This window comes from Stegodyphus dumicola, chromosome 7 (assembly GCF_044657685.1).
Source record: "Stegodyphus dumicola isolate Sdum_Otavi_A_Nest chromosome 7, ASM4465768v1".
NCBI classification, from domain to species: domain Eukaryota; kingdom Metazoa; phylum Arthropoda; class Arachnida; order Araneae; family Eresidae; genus Stegodyphus; species Stegodyphus dumicola.
Genome location: NC_140774.1, coordinates 139,422,879 through 139,449,181, shown reverse-complemented (window position 1 = coordinate 139,449,181; position 26,303 = coordinate 139,422,879). Strand labels below are relative to the sequence as shown.

General features: G+C 30.7%; 1 protein-coding gene across 2 annotated transcripts in view; it reads right to left on the bottom strand.

Annotated features, from left to right (window-relative positions):
• Positions 1-26,303, bottom strand: part of LOC118187039 (zinc metalloproteinase nas-4-like) — a 68,758-nt gene that overhangs the window by 21,293 nt on the left and 21,162 nt on the right. For both annotated transcript variants that reach the window (XM_085820864.1, XM_035357223.2), the window contains exons 4-7: positions 16,294-16,369; positions 8,063-8,180; positions 4,777-4,955; positions 3,112-3,360 (exon numbers count right to left, since the gene is read on the bottom strand). In XM_085820864.1, coding sequence (XP_085676990.1) covers positions 3,112-3,360; positions 4,777-4,955; positions 8,063-8,180; positions 16,294-16,369 — 622 coding nt within the window. The remainder of the gene's footprint in view (positions 1-3,111; positions 3,361-4,776; positions 4,956-8,062; positions 8,181-16,293; positions 16,370-26,303) is intronic.

The following is a 26,303-nucleotide window of genomic DNA, read 5'->3' as shown; positions in this document are numbered from 1 at the left end:
TTGTGTTCCCTAATTCCCAGTCGCCCTTTAAAAAGCGGGTATATATAAAATGTATTCTTCCTCCTTTCTTCATGCCTTCGTAGTGTAACTGTAGTACATTCGGCGCGTGTTCAAGTGGTCCAGGTTCGAGTTCTTTTTAATAGAAGACAACCCTCGTCCACATAAGCTCGGATGGTCAACAATTACCTGGAAATTGAGAATATTCGCCGCATAGATTGCTCGTCGATATCTCCTGACCTCAACCTTATAGAGCATGTCTGGGGGGTCTTAAGGACAGCGGTAATTTCCTCTCGCCATCCCCCTCTGAAAAACATTGTGAAATTGAAAACTGTCCTGCTGCAGGAGTGGGATTGAGTAGCTGCGTCTTGTCCGTATGCCGTGAGGCTTTGCGGTCTATCTGGCTAGGAGAGGAGATAATACTCCCCATGAGACTCACAGTTCAACATCACAATGTGGATTTGGGCATCCCTACACTATGAGGTTTGTAGAGTCATTAGGTTATTTTGAAGCAGAAAACGTGAAAAATTAGCAATGCCCTCGTTGAGACTCGAACCTGGACTTCTCGAATACATCGAGTGTGCTACGGTTACACTACGAAGGCATGCAGAAAGAAGGGAGACAATGACTTATATACCTCCCATTTTAAAGGGAGAATGTGATTATAGAACCCAATGTCCAAAACCTGGTGGTGATGAATCATCATTCACCACCTTTTAGTTCGGGCTCCACTGTAGAGTCATTAGGTTATTTTGAAGCAGAAAGCATAAAAAATGAGCAATGCCCTCGCCAGGACTCTAATCAGGACCTCTTGAATACGCCGAGTGTGTTACCGTCACATCGCGAAGGCATGCAGAAAGGAGGGAGAACATGCCTTATATCTTTACTGATAATCATATGAACATAAAATGGTGTTTGAATTGTAGACCTCTTTCTCTGATATAAATGCATTTTCATACTAAATTTCATCAAAATGCGTCCATTAGTTTCACAGAAATTTAACAAAATATGCAAATTCTTTTAAGTTTGCAGTGTTTATCAAATATTATTCTTCCCCCAACCTGATATTTCAAGCATATAATGGGTGTGCTAATGTTTTCTTTTTTTAATTGATGCGTAAATTTTGATCAAGAGGGAAGTTTTTACGGAGCTGAACGGGACTTCAGAATACAGAATTGTACAGAACAGAGAATATTTTGCATATTGACTTCTCCAATATGGGACGAGGTTAAAATTTATACTAGTGAAATATTAAAAAAAAAAAAAAAAAACTTTTCTTAAATTTTTTGAATTCCATGAAAGAAATATTTAGGCTGTTATTTTGTGTAATAAGAAAAATTACGACTCTGTTACATGAAATTTTAGCTATTCAACTCGTTTCTAAAAGAAGTATAAAATTTCGCAGTTAACTCTAATACATATAAAACACAATTGATCATTATTGGGCAATTTGAGAGCAAACTTAAAATATTGTTATGCTACTTGAACAAGTATTTACATTTATTTCCTGCGTTTCATATGACAATAGATCAATAAAGACTCTAAACGTTGGCAACTAATAATATCCTTGCATTTTGCCAGCCAAAGCATTTTACTTCAAAGGTTGTTTAACAAAAAGAAATTTTTCTGCTACGGATTTCTCATAAAAACCTGAGTTATATGGAATCGTTTTTGAAGACATTACCAAATGGTGACAACTGTGCTGCTTAAACTTTTCATTATTAAGTCACCATGCTTGAGATATGCTTGAGAATTGTTGCTTGAATATCGTTAACTGGGTACCCTTGTTCCGATGTTACCAGTAAAAATGCATGCTCCAGTTCTCTTGAAAATTATAAAGTATAATCTCTGCTTCTATTAAACTCACACTAATAGAATCTGATATTATTTACTACTGCAGCTTATTAAATTTATCTCAAATTTCAATGTCGTAGGCCCGCATTTGATAGATTCATGTGTCTATTCTTTTGTATTTCCTTTGTAGTAATTCTTCCCTTTTTGTTCCCATAACTGTGTGGTTCATATAATTGTATATACATTCACGGAGAGTGAGCATTACCGGATATGATGTAACGAAATTTTCAATGAGGGTGATTTCGCAAAATAGTTCTCGATATACTTTCTCCAAGATGAAATCATCTAGTATATTTATGCCAGTTCTGATTTGTTCTAGCTCCCTATATTTTTAATATGTGCAATAATAACTTTAAAAAAAGATGTGTGTTTTGTAAAACAAAAATTCTGATGCAGGTACAAAAAATAAATATTTTATACTGAATCTAGCAAAACAATTACGTAAGTAAGTAATAATTTCAATTATTTCAAAATGCTTTCTGTTCAATTCTACAGCAAAAAAGTTCGTGATTGTTATAAGCTTTTATTTAGCTCTCATGGCGTTTGTTGCTACGGTCAAAAGTTTGTCATTACTCTTTAAATAACTTTTCAATGAGTTATCGAGTTAAAATTTTAGACGCACTCTGTTTGTGGCTGACTGAACGTTACGTAAATACAGCAAAGCCACAAGAATTATCTTACAAAGAGGAGGGATACTTATTTTCTAAAGAAAACTGACTCGTACTCACGTTACACAGACGGAAAAACAAAAACAAAACAAAACAAAACAAAAAAAAAAAAAAAAAAAGATGGTTTCCCTGGAATCGAACCCAAACCAGATCGATCTACTGATTTTCAAGGATCTTAACTATTCGACCGCTGCTTCAGTGAACAGAATGTGAAGAAGCGATTTTTTTTTTCAAAATTTGATATATAGTTTCTTTAATTTAATGTTGAAAAGATTTCGAATACATATCTCCATTTACGAAACAAAAACTAAAAATCTTAGAATTTTACTATTTGACCATCGGATAGAGTAAAAAAAAATTTTAAAAGAAATTTGTATTAAATCTAATTTTCTGATTTTTCGTCGAATTTTCGAAAATCATTAATGAATAGAGGTTTACGAAATCAGACACTAAAAATAAATTTAGCTATTAAATGTTGTCTTCATGAGCAGATTCAAATCGCTCTGCCACTCAGAGGGCTAGATAAAAGAAGTCGTCTATTATACTTAATCTCGATTAAAATGCAATCTATTCAGTAATCAAATTTTCTTACTTGGAATTTTTGGAAAATCCTTCTTTTCTTGAGAGCAATTATAAAGCGAATTTATCTTTATAACATCTAGATCGCTGAAATTGTCTCGCTGCCCAATCTCAACGCCTTTCTTTAAAGGTTCAATAGTTGGCAAACTGTCATTTATTGCAAATGCATAAGCACCATAATGCATGACTGAACCGTAATCATAACCACTGCTGAAGTTGTGCACTTGGTCCCATGCATATTTCTCAAAGTTGAGTTTCGCATCTGTTAAAAAAAGGGAGAAACAAATTATAGTAAACATAAGTTTATCCTGATTAAAAGTCTAGCATGTTAGAAACATCAGACATTTAATTTATTTCAAATGCTTGATATAAAAAGAAGCCAAATATGCAAAAGTTAATAGTAGTTTAAAGATTATAATTATTATACTAAAAATCATTGTATAAGTCATACTAATACCTAGGTAAATTTGTGTTACAATTTTAAAATCACTGTTTACGTAATTCAGTATAACTTACAATATCACACAGTGTATATCAAAAATAAACCTATAACCGATATGCTTTCTCATAGAATACTGGAAAGCAAAGGCGTACTATTGAATCTGCGCACCTAAATATTTAATAAAGAATTAAGAAGAAGTTTAAAAAATTAAACTATGCAAGTGCGTGATTAGAAAATATCCACACATGTAGGATTTTAGCTAAATAACCAAATATTATAATTTAAATATTCTTCTTTCTGTAGTCTGAAACTATGACTTCTTGTTTCTGTAGTAATTGCAAGAATGCAAATTAGTTACTGAGTATTTAAACCGAAGGTCGTAATGTTTTAGAGCATCTGGCAATTTTGCTTGCAGTTTACATCCTATCGCCAGCTCTGGAAAAGTTTATTCCAGCTTTAGCCATTTTGCTAGCCGACGTTAAAAGCACGCCGTTAATTACTTATAGATTATTACGTATGCAGATTCAGACTATGCTACTTAAATTTGAATTTGAATTCACGTTATTTAAAATACCCTCAATTCATGGAGTTTCACTTCCTAACACAAGTCTTCTGTTAATACCTAGGTAAATTTGTGTTACGATAATATTATAAGAGTTAATAAAAATGTTATTTTTACTTCATAAGACTTTGTCATTTTGCATCCGACTAGAGCGATAACTCGTTTATCAGTTTAGTAGGGTCTGGAAGACATTGATTTAGAGTCTTAACAAAGCAGAATCCTACACACAAAACATCAATTCATATACGTACATTTTACTAACTAGAAAGTAAATAGTCCATATATTTAGGGTTAATTTTAAACTACTTATACATTTCATGTTCCCGCTTTTCTGCTCAGAGTTCGTCCAAATTGATATTTATTTGTTTAGATACAATTGCAAAGAGTGAAAGAAAGAATTATCTATATATTGTTTTAAACGTTAATTTTTGAAAAATAAAATAATTTAGACCTTTTGTAGGTAGTTCCATTTTGATAATTTTTATAGACATAACATTATTAGTAACAGACAAGTACTCTATATGCACATTCATGCTTCAAAAGGAAAATAATAGGGGTGCTAAACGGTTTTCCTAGATTACTAATTTTTAAGCATTTTGTAAATTACAGTGAAAATATTTATAACTCTGCTTTACTTCTTTCAATAGCCACAATTTATCTTTATTTCAGCTTACCTTCAATAATGTTGTCCCAAAAAATTTTCACAAAGTCGTCTCTATCCGGCCTGTTTTGTTCATGGATAAAACCTATAACATGCATGAGCTCATGCAAAACTGTGCCTTTCAGATAACATCCTGTGCTCAATGAAACGTTGTTCGACCTTTCTCTTATCATACCAACGATTGAACTGCATCTGATAATATATATAAATATGTGGTTATTGTACGCAAATGCAAATATAATGACAGCAATGCACAACTGAAAATATAATTAGTAACGCATAAATGGTTCTTCGAATGTAAAAACTGATTAATTTACATTGAATATATACTTTTTCTGAATCATTACATATACAGCGCAAATGATTTATTAATTTTAAGTTCATGAAATGTTCGCAAAAACTGACAAATGCTAAACATAAACGGCTCTCTAAATTGCATTTGCATAAGAATTTCAAGCTTTAGTACAATTTTCTGTTTTTTTCCTTGTTTTCAATGTAGGCTGCCTAAAAAAAGAACAGGAAATAAAATTCTAAATATAAATTATTGGAAATCTGTAGCCAAAGTAATACCATTTAGAAAGAAAGTACAGAGATTATTTTGTTAGTTTCAAGAAGCAGAAAACTGAGTCCATGTGTTCGCCTTGAATAAAGGCTGATTGCGTTCATGCAAATTCGTTTTAAGAAGATAACTGGATTCGAATACAGAAACAAATGCTGTAGTATAAACTCACGTCTCACATGTAAAGGAAACGAATAGGAAAAAAACCTAGGAAACTTTCCTGCACTGGTATGAAAAATTAAGAAAAGTCAGATTTTCATCGGTAGTGTCTCAAAGCGTTAGCTTGGAAATGGAACCTTCATATTATAGACTCTCATTATATAATGATATGGATAAGCCATAGCAGCGATTTATCTACAAGCTTCAAGAAGTGAAGATCCTTGATAACCCTATAAATATTAACGTATTTAAATCTGCACTCAGTTAATTAATTCACTAAATTCAGAGTGAATTAGTTCAGAGTTTGTGACTGTTTTACGCTTGAGCTTCTTGCTCTATTGTGGCTTTAGATTACTCTGCGAGCGATTTGGGGAATCTTTGATATACTTCTCATATTAAAGAGAATTTCACGTTAACTCCTCTGTTGTTCGAGCTATTTAAAGATACTTTACCGTTTATTAGAGCTGTTATTTATCTAAATAGATATTCAAGTTTTTCTGTTAAAAGTGATCTGTACATGTTCGTAATATGCTGCAGTATTCCTCACTTCTTCATACACTGGGGCAGAAAAGGCTCATACAAGTTCGAAGGAAATGTAAATTAGATTATATTACGGAATAAAGAAAATTGGGAATCATCTAGATTGGATGGTTTATCAAGAAGGAAGATTCACCTATGAGATGAAGAAGCTGTTCTAGGATTCGAATAAATAGATATTAGATAACTTTTTAAACTGACTGCAAATTATGTTCTTTTTACTAATCCTCAGATCAGATCCCTAAGTTTATTTGCTTAACTCACTTCCAACACGAAATTATATCTCTTCAGCAGATCATCACGCACCAAGACAACACAACTAAATAGATGTTGCACAGTAGCTTCATGGTTTTTGCATTTGGCGCAAGTGGAAAAAGTTTTAGTACACCGGGAATATCTAAGGGTCCTTAAATGTCCTGAAGTCAGCCGAGCCACAGCCGTTTAGTCCTTCCTCTCGCCCTTTAAACCAACAGCAGTACCAGGACCTGTACTGTGAAACCATGAGTGTGTCAGTAGCTATCCCTAAGAATTATTAATGAATGGTCAATAGCTGTCTCCAAGCCTTTCATCTGGAGTATAGTTCAAGCTAAGTTAAAAATTCAGCATAAACCTGAAGCACGGAAGTATACTCCTTTGTTACTCTATCAGCTATATTATTATATTTTAGATTTGCATGAGATTGTATCTATTGTAGATGAAGGACAGAAGACAGAAGAATAGGATAAGGTCTTGGGTTTTTTTTTTTTTTTTTTTTTTGATAACTTTAATTCCTCTCAGATCTCTAATATTTCTTCAGTTATCTAGATATTGGATTACACTTCTGCTGCCCGTTAGGACTCAGGTTTCCCTGAATAAACGCCGCTCTAAAACACAATCCAAAGTCATTTCAATAGCAATCACTTCAGAGCTGAAAATGGAACAGAAATCGGTATTTATACGCTTGAGAGATATTTCTTTCACCCCAAATTTGGTGTCAGCGCCCCAGTTGCAGCCAGAAATAAAGTTTAAAATACAGTCTGTTTCTAACACTAGATACTAGTATATCTATGTGCTTATTACACGTGATTTCAGAGTCAAGGACAAAATAAGTATTTTGAATTCCTCTCACACTTAAAGAGGTTACTATTTAGGGAAATTTTCGGACAGTAACTGTATAACCTGTCTGCTTGTTCTAAAGAACTTGGTTATAGATTTTAAGAATATTAAAACTTAAGTTTGTGATACCCTGCAAAATCTGTTTATACTGTATTCGGGATTATCCATGTTTAAACCACTACACCAAACTGTTGTCAGTAAATAAACCAATTTTGCAATCACGAGTAAAAACATATTTCATTAAGGAGATGTATAATGCAGAGAGGATGGGACTCCCTGAGGGATTGCTTGTTTTGATAGGCATCTAACAGAGAGAGTATTTAACACAGAAAACTCTTTTTCTAAGAACATCGTAGATCCATGAAAGAGCCCTTCCATCGATAGCGAAAATTTCATATAATTTATTGATTAATCTGTTTTTCCATACTCTGTCAAAAGAATTGTTCAAATCCAGAAGAGCTGCGGTGGTATAATTAGTTGAATAGTCATAAGTTTAGTAGTTCTTAAGTTAGTTAGAACTAAATCATTTTTTTTCATTTAATGGATACGATAAGCTAAAAACTTCTAGTTTACTGTTCATATGAGTATACTTTTATATGATTTTCAGGCATACTATTTTTTATTTGAATGTAATTAAATAAGCCTTTACATCTGATTTTAGTTTATTAATCTTAATTTCTTTCTATTCAGATCACAGTTTTTTAATTAATTTTATTTTTATTTAGTAGTACTTTTACCACTTATTTAAATGAAAGAAACAGTGTTTACAATAAGAAAACCTGACATTTGCTTAAAAAAAAGGTACTTAGTTTTTGCATCTTGTTCAGTGCATATATTTGCAACAGTACAAAACCCATAACAGTAATTCCAATATCTTCAACAAATTAACAATGATAGTTTTAACATTATTATTTGCTTAAATAAAAAGAAAAAAGAAAAAATATCTTACCCACTGTCTGGTTCTATAAAGATATATGTCAGTTCATCTTTTCTAGGAACAAATCGTATGCAAGTTCTGTTCCGGAATTCTTCGATTGCATCAGAAATGATTCCGATCTCGCTTTCATCTTTAAAGGAAGAAAAAAGTACTCTTAAAAATATTCTTTTCAACTTGATTTTAAAATATATAAAGTAATTAAAAGATGTTTTTAAGCACTTGAATACATTAAGCGTATTACCCGGGTATAATAGGGTACGTAGCAGTTCAGTTGGAAATTTAATTAAAATATCCTTGCATAAATATTTGGAAAAGGCCAGTTTGAAATTAAGATAACTTTAAAAATTACTCTTAAGATTTACGATTATCAAATAGCTTTATTTTCTGAAGCTCCGAATATATTTTTTATCCTTACAACATGAGTTTTACGCCTATGTATAGATTTTCTAAAATTTCCAGAATGTTAGATTTTTCCACGTATTTCGGATTGTCTTATTATTTCTTAATTTCTATTACATTATTTTTATGCTATTTTAGTTGTTGATTTTTTTGTTCAGTACAGACAGATCAATAACATCCCTGAACATCCATTGAAAAACTAGACTATTAATAAAGTAGACAGAGAATATGTTTATGGTTTTAAAATTCCTCGAATATTTCGAGTTCATTTAAAATTAAAATGCATGATTTTACTGTTAACTTTGTCGATTACTTTAACTATCGACTTGAAATTCCAGGATTAATTTTGGGAATTTTAAGAGATTTTATAAAATTCCCAGAATGTTAGATTTTTTCAAGAATGTCAAATAAATCCACGTATTTCGGACTGCCTTATTTTTTCTTAATTTCTACTACATTTTTTTATGCTATTTTCCTTTAGAATTTTCGCAAAATTATACTGAAATAGTCGTACTCCGATGTGTAATTATAGAGATTATAGAGGCATTAGGTTATTTCGAAGCAAGAGAGATGAAAAATGAGCAATGCTCTCGCCGGGACTCGAACCACAGATCTCTCGAACACGCGCCGAGCGTGCTGACCGAAGGCGTGAAGCGTTCTGACCGGGATCACGAAGGCATGTTACGAAGGCAGGAAAAATACCTTATAACATAAATCTGAACAGTTTTGTTTTGAAAGTCCTCCGCGAAAATATTCCTTGCCTTAGGAAGATAGCCCACGTGTGCTTTCTGATAAACCAAAATCCTATCCCTAATCTTACGTAAAAATCGTCCTTTTTGCTTATCAGTGCTAACTATTAATTTTAATACCGAATGTTGCTTTTTTAAAAAAAGGCTCATTAATGAAGGAGATCTTTGAGTGTAAATTGCAATAAATATATTCATAGTCTTGATATAAAATAACAGCATCTGATACACTTCTGAAATTTTATAATTTTCTAAATGTACAAGGTTCGAAAAAATAGCGGGAACACTTCAATAGTTCTAAAAACACTTTGTTATAATAGGTATGGATAATTAGGTTTTCCGAAATATAAGTTCCCGTTCCAAGCATACAACCTTTTCCAAATAATTGGAAATTGTCTACACTATCAGAGCGTCTGCTTCAGATGTTGCCTGGCAGCGAGATCCTAAGGCATGGATAACCTCACATCTGCTGTTGTAATCGATCTTAGTATATTATTTAAATCACGCTGTTTCTCTTCCTCTTTCATAATATTTTCTTCTTTCCCCCTTTTTTGTTTGTCTTAATATAAATATTATTACGTGCGTACGGGTTCGTAATAAATTGAATGCACAACCCCAATGAAAAATTAATAAAATTTATTCTTATCCCAAGAATAAATACAAAATGCTTAAATTTCCTTAGAGAAATTCGTACAATATCGCAATATATTCATAGTAGTTATTTTTTAAACTACTGAAACGTTCATCAGAGCGTCAAAACAGAGAAAGCTAATCCTATTTCACCGCGAATTTCGCTTTAATAAACAACAGTTTTCTAAACAACTCATAAAACAACTGAATTGAGATGTTTTCCTCCAGCTTTTATAAGCTTTTTAATCATGCACGAGAATATTCTCGTATCATCTTGATTTTTCTAGATAAGAAAAGCAATTACGAGATATCTATTTATTAAACGCGCGTGCTCCTGTATTTTTCAGGCGTAGCTTTCTCTTCAAATTTGTTGCACACAGCATTTCACAGAGAAATGAAATAATTTAATAACAATTCTATAAAAATGGAAAAATTAAATACAAAACACGTAATAATATATATATTATTACAAAACAATATTTTTTAAAACAAAACACAAGCATGCCTAATTATTTTCGCGCTTTAAGCTGCAGAAAAATTATCATTAAGAACATAAAGTAAGAAATTTAGAACTAATATTTCACAAAGATCAGAAATTGAAAACGACCCTGCCACTCCAAGAAATCTAGAAAGTCTTGTTGAAATGACAATTTTTTTTCTGAAATACTTAATCTACAGTATTTACAAAAATGGAAAGAATTTCTACATTTTTCACTGTGCAATAACTATATTAAACATTCAGACTTTCTTTACCTGCAAACACAAGGAATCCCAATGGGAAGTTCATATTCCACTCATATTTGTAACCTATTTCTATTTTCTAAAGAATTTAAATTCCTTAAAAACCTTTCTGATAACAATTTCAGTAAGTTTGAACACAATTAAATTTACATTGTCATTGATGACAATGTAATTGATGACAATAATGTCATTGATGACATCATTACCTTCAACAATTTTAATTTCATCGAAAACAGCAACATCTACGTCTAAAACTAAGGAAAACCAAACATAAATAGTTTATCTTGATCTAAGTATTCTTAACCTCAAGGAAATTAAACTTTTTGATAAAAGAAAAGATTTAAATTTTGCTACTAATAAATTTATTAATTGGAATTCTAACATATCTAAAAAAGTTATTGCAAATACTATTTTAACCAAATTAGTAGAATTAAGAAAATATGCACTGAAATACTAGATATGCAAAGAGAAGAAATTCTAATTCTCGTCAATATTTTAAAAGATAATGAAATTCCTTTAAAATTCATTGATAGTATGTTAAAGTAATCAGGAGTAGTCTACACTCTATAATACTTTTTAAAAGTATAATTTTTTTAACTGAAAGCTCCAAAATAGAAGGATAAAGAAGGATGTTTTAAGGGGTATATAGGTTTTGTATTTTTTATATTTATTTTTTTACGTTTATTTTTTATTTTTATTTATAACTTTAGTTACTATTCTCTTACATCTATGGCCTTATATACACTGGTTATCATAAATTAAGGAAAAATCACAAAAATAGCGATAACTCCCTCAAAAATGAGCCAAAACGTAAAAATTTGAATATATTGCCAAGTAAGAGTAGCTGAGTAAAACTGCAATATGCAAATTAGAGGCGCTGCACTCGGAATACGTCATCTACGAGGAGAATAAAAGTCCATGTTTGAGAGCAAGCCCACATATTTCCCTGTGATAGAGACATCAGAAATCTGAAATAGCCAATTTGTAACAACGACCTCCAGGCATCATTTGCCTGCAGAACTACGATGGAGAGCCATTGGGAGACTAGAGGCAGGATAAAGTCAAACAGAAGCGGCCAGATGGCTGAATGCGAGTCTTTCTGTGTTTCACAGACTTTGGAGGCGATTTCAAACCACAGATTCGGCCTCTAGGAGGTTCAACCAAGGACGGCCAACTGCTACGATGAGCGCTGATGACCGATATTTGACATAATGTGCACGCAGGAATAGAACCGCTACTCCAACTCTTCTTAGATCCTCCCTTGCTGCAGCCATCGGAAGGTTGGTGTCAACGTCAGTTGTGCGTAGAAGGCTTCATGAAGGTAGTCTGTATGCAAGACAACCAGCCATTTGCGTGCCGCTCACGTCACGCCGTAGGAGGGACCGTTCGCAGTAGGCACGACAACATGTCCACTGGACGCTTGATCAGTGGAGGGCTGTTCTCTTTACGGATGAGTCCAGGTTTAGTCTAGAAAGCGATAGTAGGCGTTATTTGATATGGAGAGAACATGGAACCCGTTATCATCCGTCAAACATCCGTTAAAGAGATGCATACGGAAGAGGCAGTGTCTGTGTTTGGGGTGGCGTCTCTTTGGGTGGACGCACAGACCTACATGTCTTTCCAACGAAAACCGTGAATGCCCCGTTTTATAGAGATGACATCCTTGATGCTTATGTGCGACCATGTGCCGAGGCAATAGGTGATGCTTTCCTGTTTCCGGACGATATCTCAAGACCGCACAGGGCTCGCATCGTAGATGATTATTTTCAACCGGAAACAATTATGCGAATGGAATGGCCAGCTCGATCCCCTGACTTGAATCCTATCGAGCACGTTTGGGATGATTTAGAGAGACGTCTAGCTGCTCTCAGTTTGCCCCCTCAGACCCTTGCCGCGCTTGCAACAGCTTTGCAAGAGCTATGGCTCTCGCTTCCTATGGAACTGATAGACCGCATTATTGAAAGCATCACGCATCACTGTAGGGGCTGTATTGCTTCTAGAAGCGACATTATTCCCTATTGAAGGTACTTTTCCTATAACAAATTGACACCTTTGATTTGTTCATTTATACATGTGCTAATTTCTACACTATCATAATTGTCTGGTAATTTATTTTTATGTTATTTGATACCTTACTATGTGTTGTATATTTTGGGTAAGTTTCATAAAATTCTACATGTACACTTTTTCAGTAATCGTGATTTTTGTGATTTTTCCTTAATTTGTGATAACCAGGGTATTTTCAAAGTCGTCATGAGAAGCCCATGACGTCACTTTTTACTTTTCTAACATAGTTCCTTCACTTCTTTTTCCACGCTTTCTATAATTTAAAGTATAAAATTTTATTACTAAAATTCAACTTTTAGTTACATTGCTCATATCTACCGTGCATTATTAAAAACTCTTTGATGTTTTTGGACAATTTTATAAAAGATTTATTGATTTTAAAATTTAATTAGGTTTTACACTAAATATTAATTTTTCTCTTTTTGTTTTAAAGAGTAAAATTTGAATTAAATTTCATTGAATTTATGTATTCTTTTTCTTTGACTAAGAAATAAGTAAAATAATTTCTTAAAGTTTTCCTTTTGCTTTTAAAAATTAAATTTACGTACAAGATTTTAGCCTTAGTAGCGATTAATTTCTTGCCAAGTTTTTTTAGTTTCGCCAATGAAGCTATGATGTCAAACCTATACAAGCATTTCTGCATGACCTCAAAGATTTACAATGGAGTATGGGGAGAGTGATGGAAGTTCTTGATTACTTTTTGTATGTTATAAATAGGTTTTTCAACTACATTTTAATTAATTGGATTATCTATTTAAAGGTAAACATTTTGATTTAAGAAATTATTCACTATAGTATTTTGTTTTTTCACTTTCGTTTTCAATACTTTTAAAAGAATAGAATTCTTTTTAAAGATTATTCTAAGTTTGATTAGGTTTTTACATTAAATAATTGGTTTCAAGATTACATTTACGTACAAGATTTTTAAATTTCGCAAATGATACCAAAATGGCAAAAAAAGTACGCATCATTTTGTATTGCATCTCAAATTTAGACAATAGTTTAATGAGAGGGAAAGGAGTTCTAAATAGGTTTATCAAGTACTTCTTAATTCATTGGATTATTTGTTTAAAGGTTAACATTTAAATTAAAACATTTTTCATTGAAGTATTTAGTTTTTTCACTTTCGCTTTCGTTTCTTTTAAAGAGATGGAGTTTTTTGGGGGAAGGGATTTTTCTAATTTTTCTAATTAGAATTTAATTTGTTTTATTTTCCCTTACTTTGGGGAAGGGCCAGAATTTTCGGGTGAACTCTTATAATTATAATTTAAATACATTGAAATGGTTCATCGGCTAATTTTGGATACGGAAAAGCAAGGATTTTTGTAGAAGAGAGATTTCAATTAGGTTCAAAGTTCCTCCCCCCTGATGAAGTGACTTTGAGATTGATTGAATTCCTCTTCTGTTTTTGTTCATTTTTCTTTAAATTTCATGGTTTTTGAAGAGGGGTTTAACTTGCTTCAAATGTTTTTGTTTTAAATTTTTTGTTGCATTTCTATGTTTATTTGAAATTTATTAATTATGAATTTCAATTTCTGGCCTTTGTGAAATATTAATTCTAAATTCCTTACTTTGTGTCTTTAATGATATATGTATATATGTATACTCACTTCAAACATTAAATATGTTAAACGCACAGCATAGCATTTGTACACCATGTAATGTTGCATATAACATAATTGTGTGTAATATGCAATGCTAGAAATTATCACTACGAATAATGAATGCAATAATCTAACGAAGCTTCTACTTGTGCACTATGTAATATTTTATGTAATTTAACAGCATATAACCTGCGACGCTTGAATCGGAAAATGTGTGTCTGCCGGTAGCGCTTTTTTTTTTTTTTTTTTTCCCTTAGGGATAACATTAATCCGTTAGGCATCACAACCTTAGTTCAGATGTCATCTCGACAACGAGAAGTAACGAGAAGTTCTGCCATTCTGGTGATGAAAGAGATTACAGTAACATTAACTCATATGGGATGAATATGGTGGGTTTTACAGTGCCTCCCATCCTATCCATTGCAGGATATTTGTAATAGCGCTCTCTTTAAAACACCGCACATAAGTACTGCGGAACTGGTAATAAAGAAATGGTACGGATTTCTCGTGAACGCTGATAAAGCGTCAGGTCAGATATATTTGCCATACTCATTCGATATGAATCAGTAGGACTAAAATCTCTCCGCTAAAATGAAAGAACTATTACTATGGAGCTTTACAAGAATAGAGAAAAAGTTTATCTACTCCTGAAAGCGTTCGCTGTGGGGCATCAACAAATACGGCTGAGCTGATGGTGTACGATGCCTTCCACCAGTCTGGCAAAACGTGGTAGATATGCCATGCGATTATATTGAGAAATTGGAAGTTTTGCACTTATAATGAGATCTTTATGAACTATCGACATGTTGAGATTACTTTTTATCCAATCCTTCTAAATTAAAATAAAAAATGTATAATATGTTTTTTCATTACATAGCCGTTATTAGTCCAGAAGGACTACTAACTTCGTTTTCGCATTTTGCGTTGATTCATTATAAATTTCCGTTCACTTTTCAAATTGTTGCTACCAAATATTAGAGCTCTGTATTACATTTAAAGAAATTAAATAATAAAGCATATTCATAAATGTATCTATGTTTCTCGCATTGTGATAAAACAACGTTATCTGGAGCCATCAAATTTTGAATAACATACGTTTCCACGCGAATATGGCTAGCCCAAAAATTGGAATTTGTTTTATTATCTGTGTCATATTTTGTAAACCTTCAACAAACTTTTGATTAACAAACTCAACGATTTCAAAGCGAGCAATAGCACTGTACAAAAAAAATTATCTCCAGCGTGCAAGACTGTATATGGGAAATTCTAAAGATATGCTCATTTTAAATTATTTTGCAATATTGTTTTTGAACTGAATTTTATGGTTCAAGTTCGAAGAACATGATATTTAATAAATAAAGGTAACACACAAAACGTTAAAATAATGCCCCTTTGGGCGTAATGTAAAATCTGAAAGCTTTTGGAGTTTTTTTCCTTCATTTTTTTTTTTTTTTTTTTTTTTTTGTGTGTGTGTGTGTGTGTGTGTGTCTGTGTGTGTTGTATTACTTCGTTTCTTCCATAAATACTCCCCCAATCTTTTAATATAAATCACTACGAGTTATCAATATAATAAGTAATACTCCACAAGTCGTTTATATAAATCACAATCGTTTAAAATCGTTTATATAAATCACAGGCCACAAAAGTTTCGTAAATTTTCACTGCTTATCCTATGCTACCTTTCAACATTTGATTTCCATTCCTGCTGTACGCTTACTGCCTTGATTATATGCCTTGAAAATGGATATTTATTATGAAGAACTTTCTAGAAGTTACTCTTTGTTGTTTACGCTTAAGTAAAATTATCTCCAATATAAACAAATAATTATCTAACTTAATAACAAGACAAATGATTACCTACGTTAGACCTGCTTTGCTTTGTTATTGTACTCCTCATAAACAAAATAATGTTTGATCTTAATTTCATCATAAAAGTATGCATAAAGGATTCATAAAATTTTTCATTACGAAACATGGAATTATTTTTTAAGAAAATTAAATTTTAATCTTTAATATTCAAAAGAAAATGAGGCTAAGAAGAGCCATTTATACGTACTGTATGTCGGTGATAATTCATAAGGTACAACGCCATCTTCCCAGTATCGCTCACTGTTACTTACTGCTGACCTAAACTAGAAGCATAGAGTAAAGAATTACGTAATATTAATGAAATTGCTCAAAGAGATTTCGGGATATTAATTAAAATCTAATTTAGCAAGTTTAATGAAATAAAAATTGAAAAATGGGGTACTTACGTATTCCTGGACACGATGAAATATCTCGTGAATCTCGCGACAAACAATCTGACGAAAGTTTGAAAGAGCATATCGCTCGAAGATCTTACGGGTGTGTTGTGAAGTCATACTTATCCATTATTGGCATCAAATCACACTCTTTGGAGATGGTTTTTGATTGTCGAAAATGGTATTTTTACAAATATGCATTAAAGGCCAAAAGAAAAATAAAGGAGAATTTTTTAAAAGTTTCATACTTATAAACTAAAAAGATTGCTTTTTCTAATATTTCTTACATTTTGTTTTACCAATGAATTTCTATTACTGTTGTGATATGTTATAAAATTTCATTACTCAAAAAGCAATATAAAAGGAACGAAGAAAAGAAACTGTTTTTCCGAAGCAGAACAAAAGATTTTTAGTGTGCAGAGCTGATGATTTGACAGTTGCATATCTTTCAAGGATAATTTTCTTCGAAAGATGGAGCTATGTTCGTTGTCGTTTTGCACCCATAAATATGTATATAAATATGGTTGTCCATAAAAATTATTTGTGGGGCAACAGAATATTAACGAACTTTTGGAGAATAAACTTAAGCAAAAATTTCTTTCTCCTGAAAAGCAGAGATGTCTGTATGATTGCCCTCGAAATCGACAGAGTTTTATTTAAAATATAGCCATTAATCAAATTCTAAATCTTTGACTGCCTTTATGACCGATTTTAAATCTTAAATAATTCGCGTGTTTCTCATACAATTATTTTTATAGCTACGAACAGTTTTGTTTCCATAGAGTAACGTATCTATAGAAACTGAATGAATGCGCATTGTCTGTTTAAACTGTTTGCTAGTATGTCTCACTGATTTTTATTTACTTACTTATCAGAGTAACGCATCTTATAAGGAGAGTAACGCGTAAATTTTCCTGTATATTGTACTTGGAAAGTTTTTATGAGACATAAATTTTTTCAGTATCTTTATGATTTTGCTACTGAGGTATAATCTGATAAGAATATGTTTTTGATATGTTGTAAGATCAGAATTTGATTTTTGGGGGTGGATATCAGATGTCAGCTGTGGTCGAATGAGTAATGATTTTAATACGCGCTTCATCACATTCACAGTGATCGCTGAATATTATATATCTTGCGAAAGAGTTTATAGGAATAAGATTGTGTCCTATTATATAAACATTGGGTAAAAATTTACAGGAGATCCCTTATCTCTGAGGTGTAGAACACACATACATTAGTAGCATGAAAATGACAGTTCTGCGACAGGTGGATCAGTGGATCAGGGGGGCGTGGTCAATGACATCACAGAGGGCGGGGCCAAAGGCAACGTCATCACACTAGGAGGCGTGGTTTCGAGTGGAGTTGAGTTGTTGGTAGACTGCTGATTGAGTTGTAGACCTCCTGCTTTTCATTTAAAGTTAGTTTTTTTTAATTTGGCAACGGAGTCATGGCGTCCTCTAGGGACGAAAAAAGAAAATAATGTATTTAGGAATTGCTTATGGCGTCCTCTAGGGACGAAAAAGTGAATTATATGTTTTAGAAATATATTTTTTAAGTCTGGTGTTAAAATTATTCAATGCGCGACTCTGAAAACAATGTAAAAGAAACAAATATAAAAAAGACTTTCCTTTAATGATAGTTCATCATGTCATGAAAATGAAATTACAAGATAATTTGTTTTTATTACTCAATTTTATTCTGATACTTTTATCCTTTCTAGTTTTAAATGAAACTTTAACTTATTTCTTAGGTTTTCTGTTCATAATAACATTCATTTACTGTCATATTTTTTTAATACTTAACACGTTTCTAATTTGTAATATTTATTTAATTTCCACATACTATTTTTTTTTCATACCTTTCATAAATTTCAGCATACCCTGATTTTTAACTTATATGTTATATTTCACAAACGTTCCCGCACATGCTGTTTATTTGTTACATTACTTAATTTTAGATGCAATTTAACACTTTTTTTAACATTATAATGTTCAATATATTCTGAATTTTAACTTCATTTACTTTTTTTAAACCACTCTAGTATTCTATACACACTTTAACTTAGTGGTATGAAATTATATTTAAAAAGAAACGTTTATTTTTCGTGATCTTAGTTCTTTTACTAAATTTTCTACAGAATTTCTAATTTCTTTCACGTGTTTAACAATATCTTCCTTACATTACCGAATGTTTTTAAAAAAAAACTTAAGTCTATAACTGTTAATTGCTTTTCTTACGTTCATGATTTCCCTTCTGTGTTTATATTTCTTAATTCTAGCTTAACTTATTTATTATAATGTTTTTATTTCTGTCTCATCACTCGTAATTCTAACATTTTATCCCTTTTTATTCATTTTAACGATATGGATTGTTTTCATTTACTCCATATTCAAATATTTCCTTACAATTTTTATAATACTTGTTTTATTCCTCGATCATAATAGATCATCTACAGGTTTTACTCAGAAATTTCCATTCACAACTTTACAGTTTAATACCATTTATATCTAAATGTATTTCTTTCTCATATAGTTTTATGGTCTTCAAAGTTTCTAACATCATATTTAGTTTTAAATCCCGATTACCTTTAAGTGTGTTGATAATTTTCATTTCTAATTTTACAACCACGTTCAGTGTTTCATCCACACACACCAAAATATTTCTTACATTTTCTGATATTTAGTCTATGTCATATTTCGGTACTTCAAATGAATTTACACTGCTCACACTATTATTTTTTCATGTTTTAGAGACACTAACTATACTAATTTTACTATTTTTCCTGCACTAATTGCATCTATGTCAGCACTCATGCTAAACTAGCAATTGTTTTGCATCACATGCATAAAGAAATTCTTAAAACCAACTTTTTCAATATCGTACTCAAATTACTGTTTTCCAGATGGGAATTACCAGTATTCTTTGGTTTTACTCTGTTACATCTTTTTAAATTTTAACATCTTACTTTTAATTCTAACATACATCTTTTAAACAGTTTTTTCTTTTAATGATAGCCTTACCTTATTTGTTCAAATTAATTCTTTCATTCACCTTCTTTACTACCTTTCAGTACCTTCATAAATATATTTCATTCACTATGCAAACGCAATGTCTTTCACTGACATTCTGTTTAATAATACCACAAGTTTCCTTAATTGACAAAAAGCGAATTATTTCTCATTTCAAAATAGAACTACTATATTTTTGCACAAACATTACCTTTATCCATTCAAGCCACCCCTTAACCTGTAACTGACGTAGCGATAGGAAAGGAGATTCTTATCATATGCTCTTTCGACATTTGAGGTTTCTAGAACTTCTTTGACAAGTATATCAATACCATCAGAAAATATACTTAACACTTTTACCCAGTTTAAAGGCAACATACTGTTATAAGAATGGTTTTAGTTAAATTTATAACACAAATAAACGCATTTTGTGCTAAATAGGCATAAACATTTAGATTCAGAATATTTCTTTTTAATCCGATGTAAGACTTGAATTTCATTCATGATACGGATTGTCTCTTGATTTTCTTTTTGTTTACCTTACACTAATAGAAAATTTTTATTTTACAAGTTCAGCTTTTAATGAAATAAAAATAAAAACTACGATACACCTGCTGTTTTTAAGAAAAGGAACTTTGATATATTTCTGGAAATGTAAATGCTTTTAGAGTTTTCTTTCAATAACGTTGATTTTCATTACTTTACTAACTTCAATAATTCTCTTATTAGCTAATATGAATGAAAGAAGATTGTCAAAAATGTGACACAGTATAATTCTTACGAACATATGTACCTTTACCAGCATACAGATATTACCGATTGAAATGAAGAAAGATACAGATATTTTACTCCAATCTACATTAAATTAAAAAAAAAAATATTTAAACTTTCATACATTCCAAAGAATAAACGAAAACTCAATAGATATTGTCATGTTTGTATATATGAGATAAAAATTTTATGAATGGTATCTAAAGTAATGCTTAGAACTTCATAAAAGCGAACATTCACTATGTTAATACACATATCATCACTTATTTACATTAATCAATGTAATATTAATCATTACAAGTACTATATGCATATATATTTAAAGTTTAATTGTCTTACAATTGAATAATTAACTATTGAGAGAAAGAGGTTCATATCTTACACTATTTAATTCACATGGAACAAATTTTTCCATCAACCACATTGAACCACGTTTATTCAATTCGCCAAAGCTCTTTTATTTCTGCATTTTCACACTCACGACACATTTTAAATGTAACTATTGATTACCATTTCAAACACCGATATCATAACTCAGTGTAAAACTACATCATAACTCATTTTTTCCCTACTAACTACAATTTTATATATTCAAGAAGTACATCTAAGACATGATCATTTTCTATGTTCTAGCAAATCGATTCAATTGCGAACATACTATTAAGACTTGCGATTTTAGAAGACTTGCATGTATTAACGATGTCAACGTTTCTTCGTTTTTATAAGATTCACATCAAATCATGTCGCATTCGAATGTGGTGTAAGAGATCACTTTTTCTTTTAAACACTTGTAAACAATGGATACAATTTATAAGAAGAGAAGTATCATGCTGTTTCAAAACATCATCATCAGCATATTTCTGTTTCTTTTGACACCAGCAAAATTTAAAAATAAAAAAATAAAAAAATAAAAAAAAAAAAAAATAAAAGGTTCGTGAGATTTTCTTCAAATTCTGTTTTACTTGAAAAAATGTCCGAACATTCAATATGATGTAAAGATTCATATTGTTTTAAATTCTTATGCTCACTAAATATTTTTTATCACGATTTACTCTTAAAAGTAACTTTATAAGTTTTCATATCCTTTTTACATGAAAAGAACTTGTGATTATTCACTACAAAATTCTAAGACGAGAAGCTTCGCGACTTTTCAAACTACAAACTTAAATTTCTTAGAACATACACTACATCTGATGTTTCTTTCATGAGATTTCAAATATCTCTTCAGATTACTCGTATTCAAGAAACCTTACAAATATATCACATAAGTTCAGCGAATAATCGCTTCATAAACTCTTAAATTTTCAACACGAGTGAATCACTTGAAGCATATACTGCACTGTAAACATACAATACTTAAAAAAATTGTTATAAAAAATAAAAATACATTCATTTCACCAAGAAGCTTTTCTATTTAAATACATTTATTTATTTCCAAAGAACAAGTTTCTGTATTTTACATAAAATATACTTAGAATTTTCTTTCATTAGTTAGTATCAAATTAACAACAATATCCATTTACTGATATTTGATATACATGTTTGCTTTAAAATTAAAACTAAAATTTCAATATATTTCTATTAAAAAAACATAATGAAAAAAAAATACTCATAACATCAACCAAAGACAGAAATTTAAATAGAATAGCTGTACTTATATTAGTGCATTTTTATAATCTTCATAACATTTCGATTCAAAAAACCTATTACAAAATAAATGAAACCTTTTTTTTCTGCCTTAAAGAATCTCCTATATTTTAAAATTAATACATAAAAATATATCTTCACCAATATATTTAATTCTGTCCTCAACACTTATTATAATGCAATCATGTCTTGTTTGTGAAGGATGATTTACAATGCAACCTTCGCATTTATATAGCTTTTTTATCACTGAATTTAATTCAGTTTTGATAGAGTTTATGAGTTCTTTAAAAAGTTCATCATCATCACTTACCATATCCGAACAATTGTTTTTACATTTCATTTGCAACGGTAAAATAATTTCAAAAATACTTTTATATAAAGTATTAGATACATCAGGAATAATTTCTTTCAATTTTTTTAAAATATCACAGTTTACTTTTAGTATGTAGGTTTTAGTTTAAAAGAATTTTCATCTTGTTTAAAAACTTGTTGAAAAATACACTCACCTTCTTTGTTGAAAACTACCAACTCATTATTGCAAATGATGCTGGCACTCATATAGACAAGATTAAATTCATATATTTTTGAGGAAAATTCTTGCCATGTTGCAGGAGTTATAACAAGACCGCGTGTAGTAGGGTATAATATTTTATTTTGTTCCACACATTCACGTAGATGAATGTTCATTCTGTTTTCAAACTGATTTATGGACACAAAATATCCCCAACCAAGAGTCCACTGTGCAATCAACTTCGAACGTTGATTTTCATTACTTTACTTTGACAATACATACAGAAGTGAAGGAAGACCCTTGATGAGTGCTGCACGTTATCATGATAACGTGAAGTCTACAGCGCTTATCAAGGATCTTCCTTCACTTCTGTATGTACTGTCAAATTTGGAATAGCAACAACAACCTTAAGATAATACATTCTTTCGCGTATGATTATCAGAGTTTTAGAAATTTTCCATTACTCTATCATGATAAGTGGATGATGCTTTTAAGATTCTCCTTATGCATATATGTAATATCGAGGTTCAGAATAACAACATTAGGACACTATAACTCTTTCCCACTATCCTATCATGATTATTTTTATACATATGACGCCGGAAGGACTGGCTTCACAAACAAGACATGACAAGAATGTATTACGATAAGTGTTGATGAAATCATTTCGTTAATGTATGTTTTAGATAATTTTTGCTACTTAAGAATGCTACGTATTTCTATATCATTCAGAATTGTCGTTAGATTCAAAAGCGAATATGAGGAATATATGTGATACAGAGTTAAATGTGGAATTATACGAAGAATTTTATTCACGAAATGAAGCTGATATTTTGCTAGATGAACTATCAAATTATAATTTTAAAAATATTATTTTTGAAATTAATGGGACTCAGTATGTTCCACGAAGAAAAGTACTCGGTTTTGGTGATGAAGGACTTAGTTACGAATTCTCTGGAACGAGCATTTGTGCAGAACCATGGACTCAAACTCTTCTAAATGTAAAAGATTATGTTGAAACGATAACTGGCAAAAAATATAATTTTGCTTTATTGAACTATTATCCTGACGGAGTGGCGAAACTTTCAACGCATAAAGACAATGAAACTTGTCTCGAACCTGAAAGTGATATACCTATCATCAGTTTAGGTGCAAAACGTCAAATGGTATTTACCAGGCGAAATTTCACATCTCGAAGCGTGGACTTAACTCATGGAACTTTCCTTGTAATGAAACACCCAACGAATCAATTTTGGATGCACGGAATACCCTCTCAACCTGACGTTAAAGATCCTAGAGTTAGTATCACATTCCGAAACATAACAATTTCGAAAATTAAAAAACGACGATTGGAAGATAATGAGGATGAACTTCCAGAGGATGACTGGTTTGCCCACTATATGAAGTCTGTTCCTGAAAATATCTTCATGCCGAATAATCGAGAACAGAAAAAAGAAAGTTCGAAGTTGATTGCACAGTGGACTCTTGGTTGGGGATATTTTGTGTCCATAAATCAGTTTGAAAACAGAATGAACATTCATCTACGTGAATGTGTGGAACAAAATAAAATATTATACCCTACTACACGCGGTCTTGTTATAACTCCTGCAACATGGCAAGAATTTTCCTCAAAAATATATGAATTTAATCTTGTCTATATGAGTGCCAGCATCATTTGCAATAATGAGTTGGTAGTTTTCAACAAAGAAGGTGAGTGTATTTTTCAACAAGTTTTTAAACAAGATGAAAATTCTTTTAAACTAAAACCTACATACTAAAAGTAAACTGTGATATTTTAAAAAAATTGAAAGAAATTATTCCTGATGTATCTAATACTTTATATAAAAGTATTTTTGAAATTATTTTACCGTTGCAAATGAAATGTAAAAACAATTGTTCGGATATGGTAAGTGATGATGATGAACTTTTTAAAGAACTCATAAACTCTATCAAAACTGAATTAAATTCAGTGATAAAAAAGCTATATAAATGCGAAGGTTGCATTGTAAATCATCCTTCACAAACAAGACATGATTGCATTATAATAAGTGTTGAGGACAGAATTAAATATATTGGTGAAGATATATTTTTATGTATTAATTTTAAAATATAGGAGATTCTTTAAGGCAGAAAAAAATGTTTCATTTATTTTGTAATAGGTTTTTTGAATCGAAATGTTATGAAGATTATAAAAATGCACTAATATAAGTACAGCTATTCTATTTAAATTTCTGTCTTTGGTTGATGTTATGAGTATTTTTTTTTCATTATGTTTTTTTAATAGAAATATATTGAAATTTTAGTTTTAATTTTAAAGCAAACATGTATATCAAATATCAGTAAATGGATATTGTTGTTAATTTGATACTAACTAATGAAAGAAAATTCTAAGTATATTTTATGTAAAATACAGAAACTTGTTCTTTGGAAATAAATAAATGTATTTAAATAGAAAAGCTTCTTGGTGAAATGAATGTATTTTTATTTTTTATAACAATTTTTTTAAGTATTGTATGTTTACAGTGCAGTATATGCTTCAAGTGATTCACTCGTGTTGAAAATTTAAGAGTTTATGAAGCGATTATTCGCTGAACTTATGTGATATATTTGTAAGGTTTCTTGAATACGAGTAATCTGAAGAGATATTTGAAATCTCATGAAAGAAACATCAGATGTAGTGTATGTTCTAAGAAATTTAAGTTTGTAGTTTGAAAAGTCGCGAAGCTTCTCGTCTTAGAATTTTGTAGTGAATAATCACAAGTTCTTTTCATGTAAAAAGGATATGAAAACTTATAAAGTTACTTTTAAGAGTAAATCGTGATAAAAAATATTTAGTGAGCATAAGAATTTAAAACAATATGAATCTTTACATCATATTGAATGTTCGGACATTTTTTCAAGTAAAACAGAATTTGAAGAAAATCTCACGAACCTTTTATTTTTTTTTTTTTTATTTTTTTATTTTTTTATTTTTAAATTTTGCTGGTGTCAAAAGAAACAGAAATATGCTGATGATGATGTTTTGAAACAGCATGATACTTCTCTTCTTATAAATTGTATCCATTGTTTACAAGTGTTTAAAAGAAAAAGTGATCTCTTACACCACATTCGAATGCGACATGATTTGATGTGAATCTTATAAAAACGAAGAAACGTTGACATCGTTAATACATGCAAGTCTTCTAAAATCGCAAGTCTTAATAGTATGTTCGCAATTGAATCGATTTGCTAGAACATAGAAAATGATCATGTCTTAGATGTACTTCTTGAATATATAAAATTGTAGTTAGTAGGGAAAAAATGAGTTATGATGTAGTTTTACACTGAGTTATGATATCGGTGTTTGAAATGGTAATCAATAGTTACATTTAAAATGTGTCGTGAGTGTGAAAATGCAGAAATAAAAGAGCTTTGGCGAATTGAATAAACGTGGTTCAATGTGGTTGATGGAAAAATTTGTTCCATGTGAATTAAATAGTGTAAGATATGAACCTCTTTCTCTCAATAGTTAATTATTCAATTGTAAGACAATTAAACTTTAAATATATATGCATATAGTACTTGTAATGATTAATATTACATTGATTAATGTAAATAAGTGATGATATGTGTATTAACATAGTGAATGTTCGCTTTTATGAAGTTCTAAGCATTACTTTAGATACCATTCATAAAATTTTTATCTCATATATACAAACATGACAATATCTATTGAGTTTTCGTTTATTCTTTGGAATGTATGAAAGTTTAAATATTTTTTTTTAATTTAATGTAGATTGGAGTAAAATATCTGTATCTTTCTTCATTTCAATCGGTAATATCTGTATGCTGGTAAAGGTACATATGTTCGTAAGAATTATACTGTGTCACATTTTTGACAATC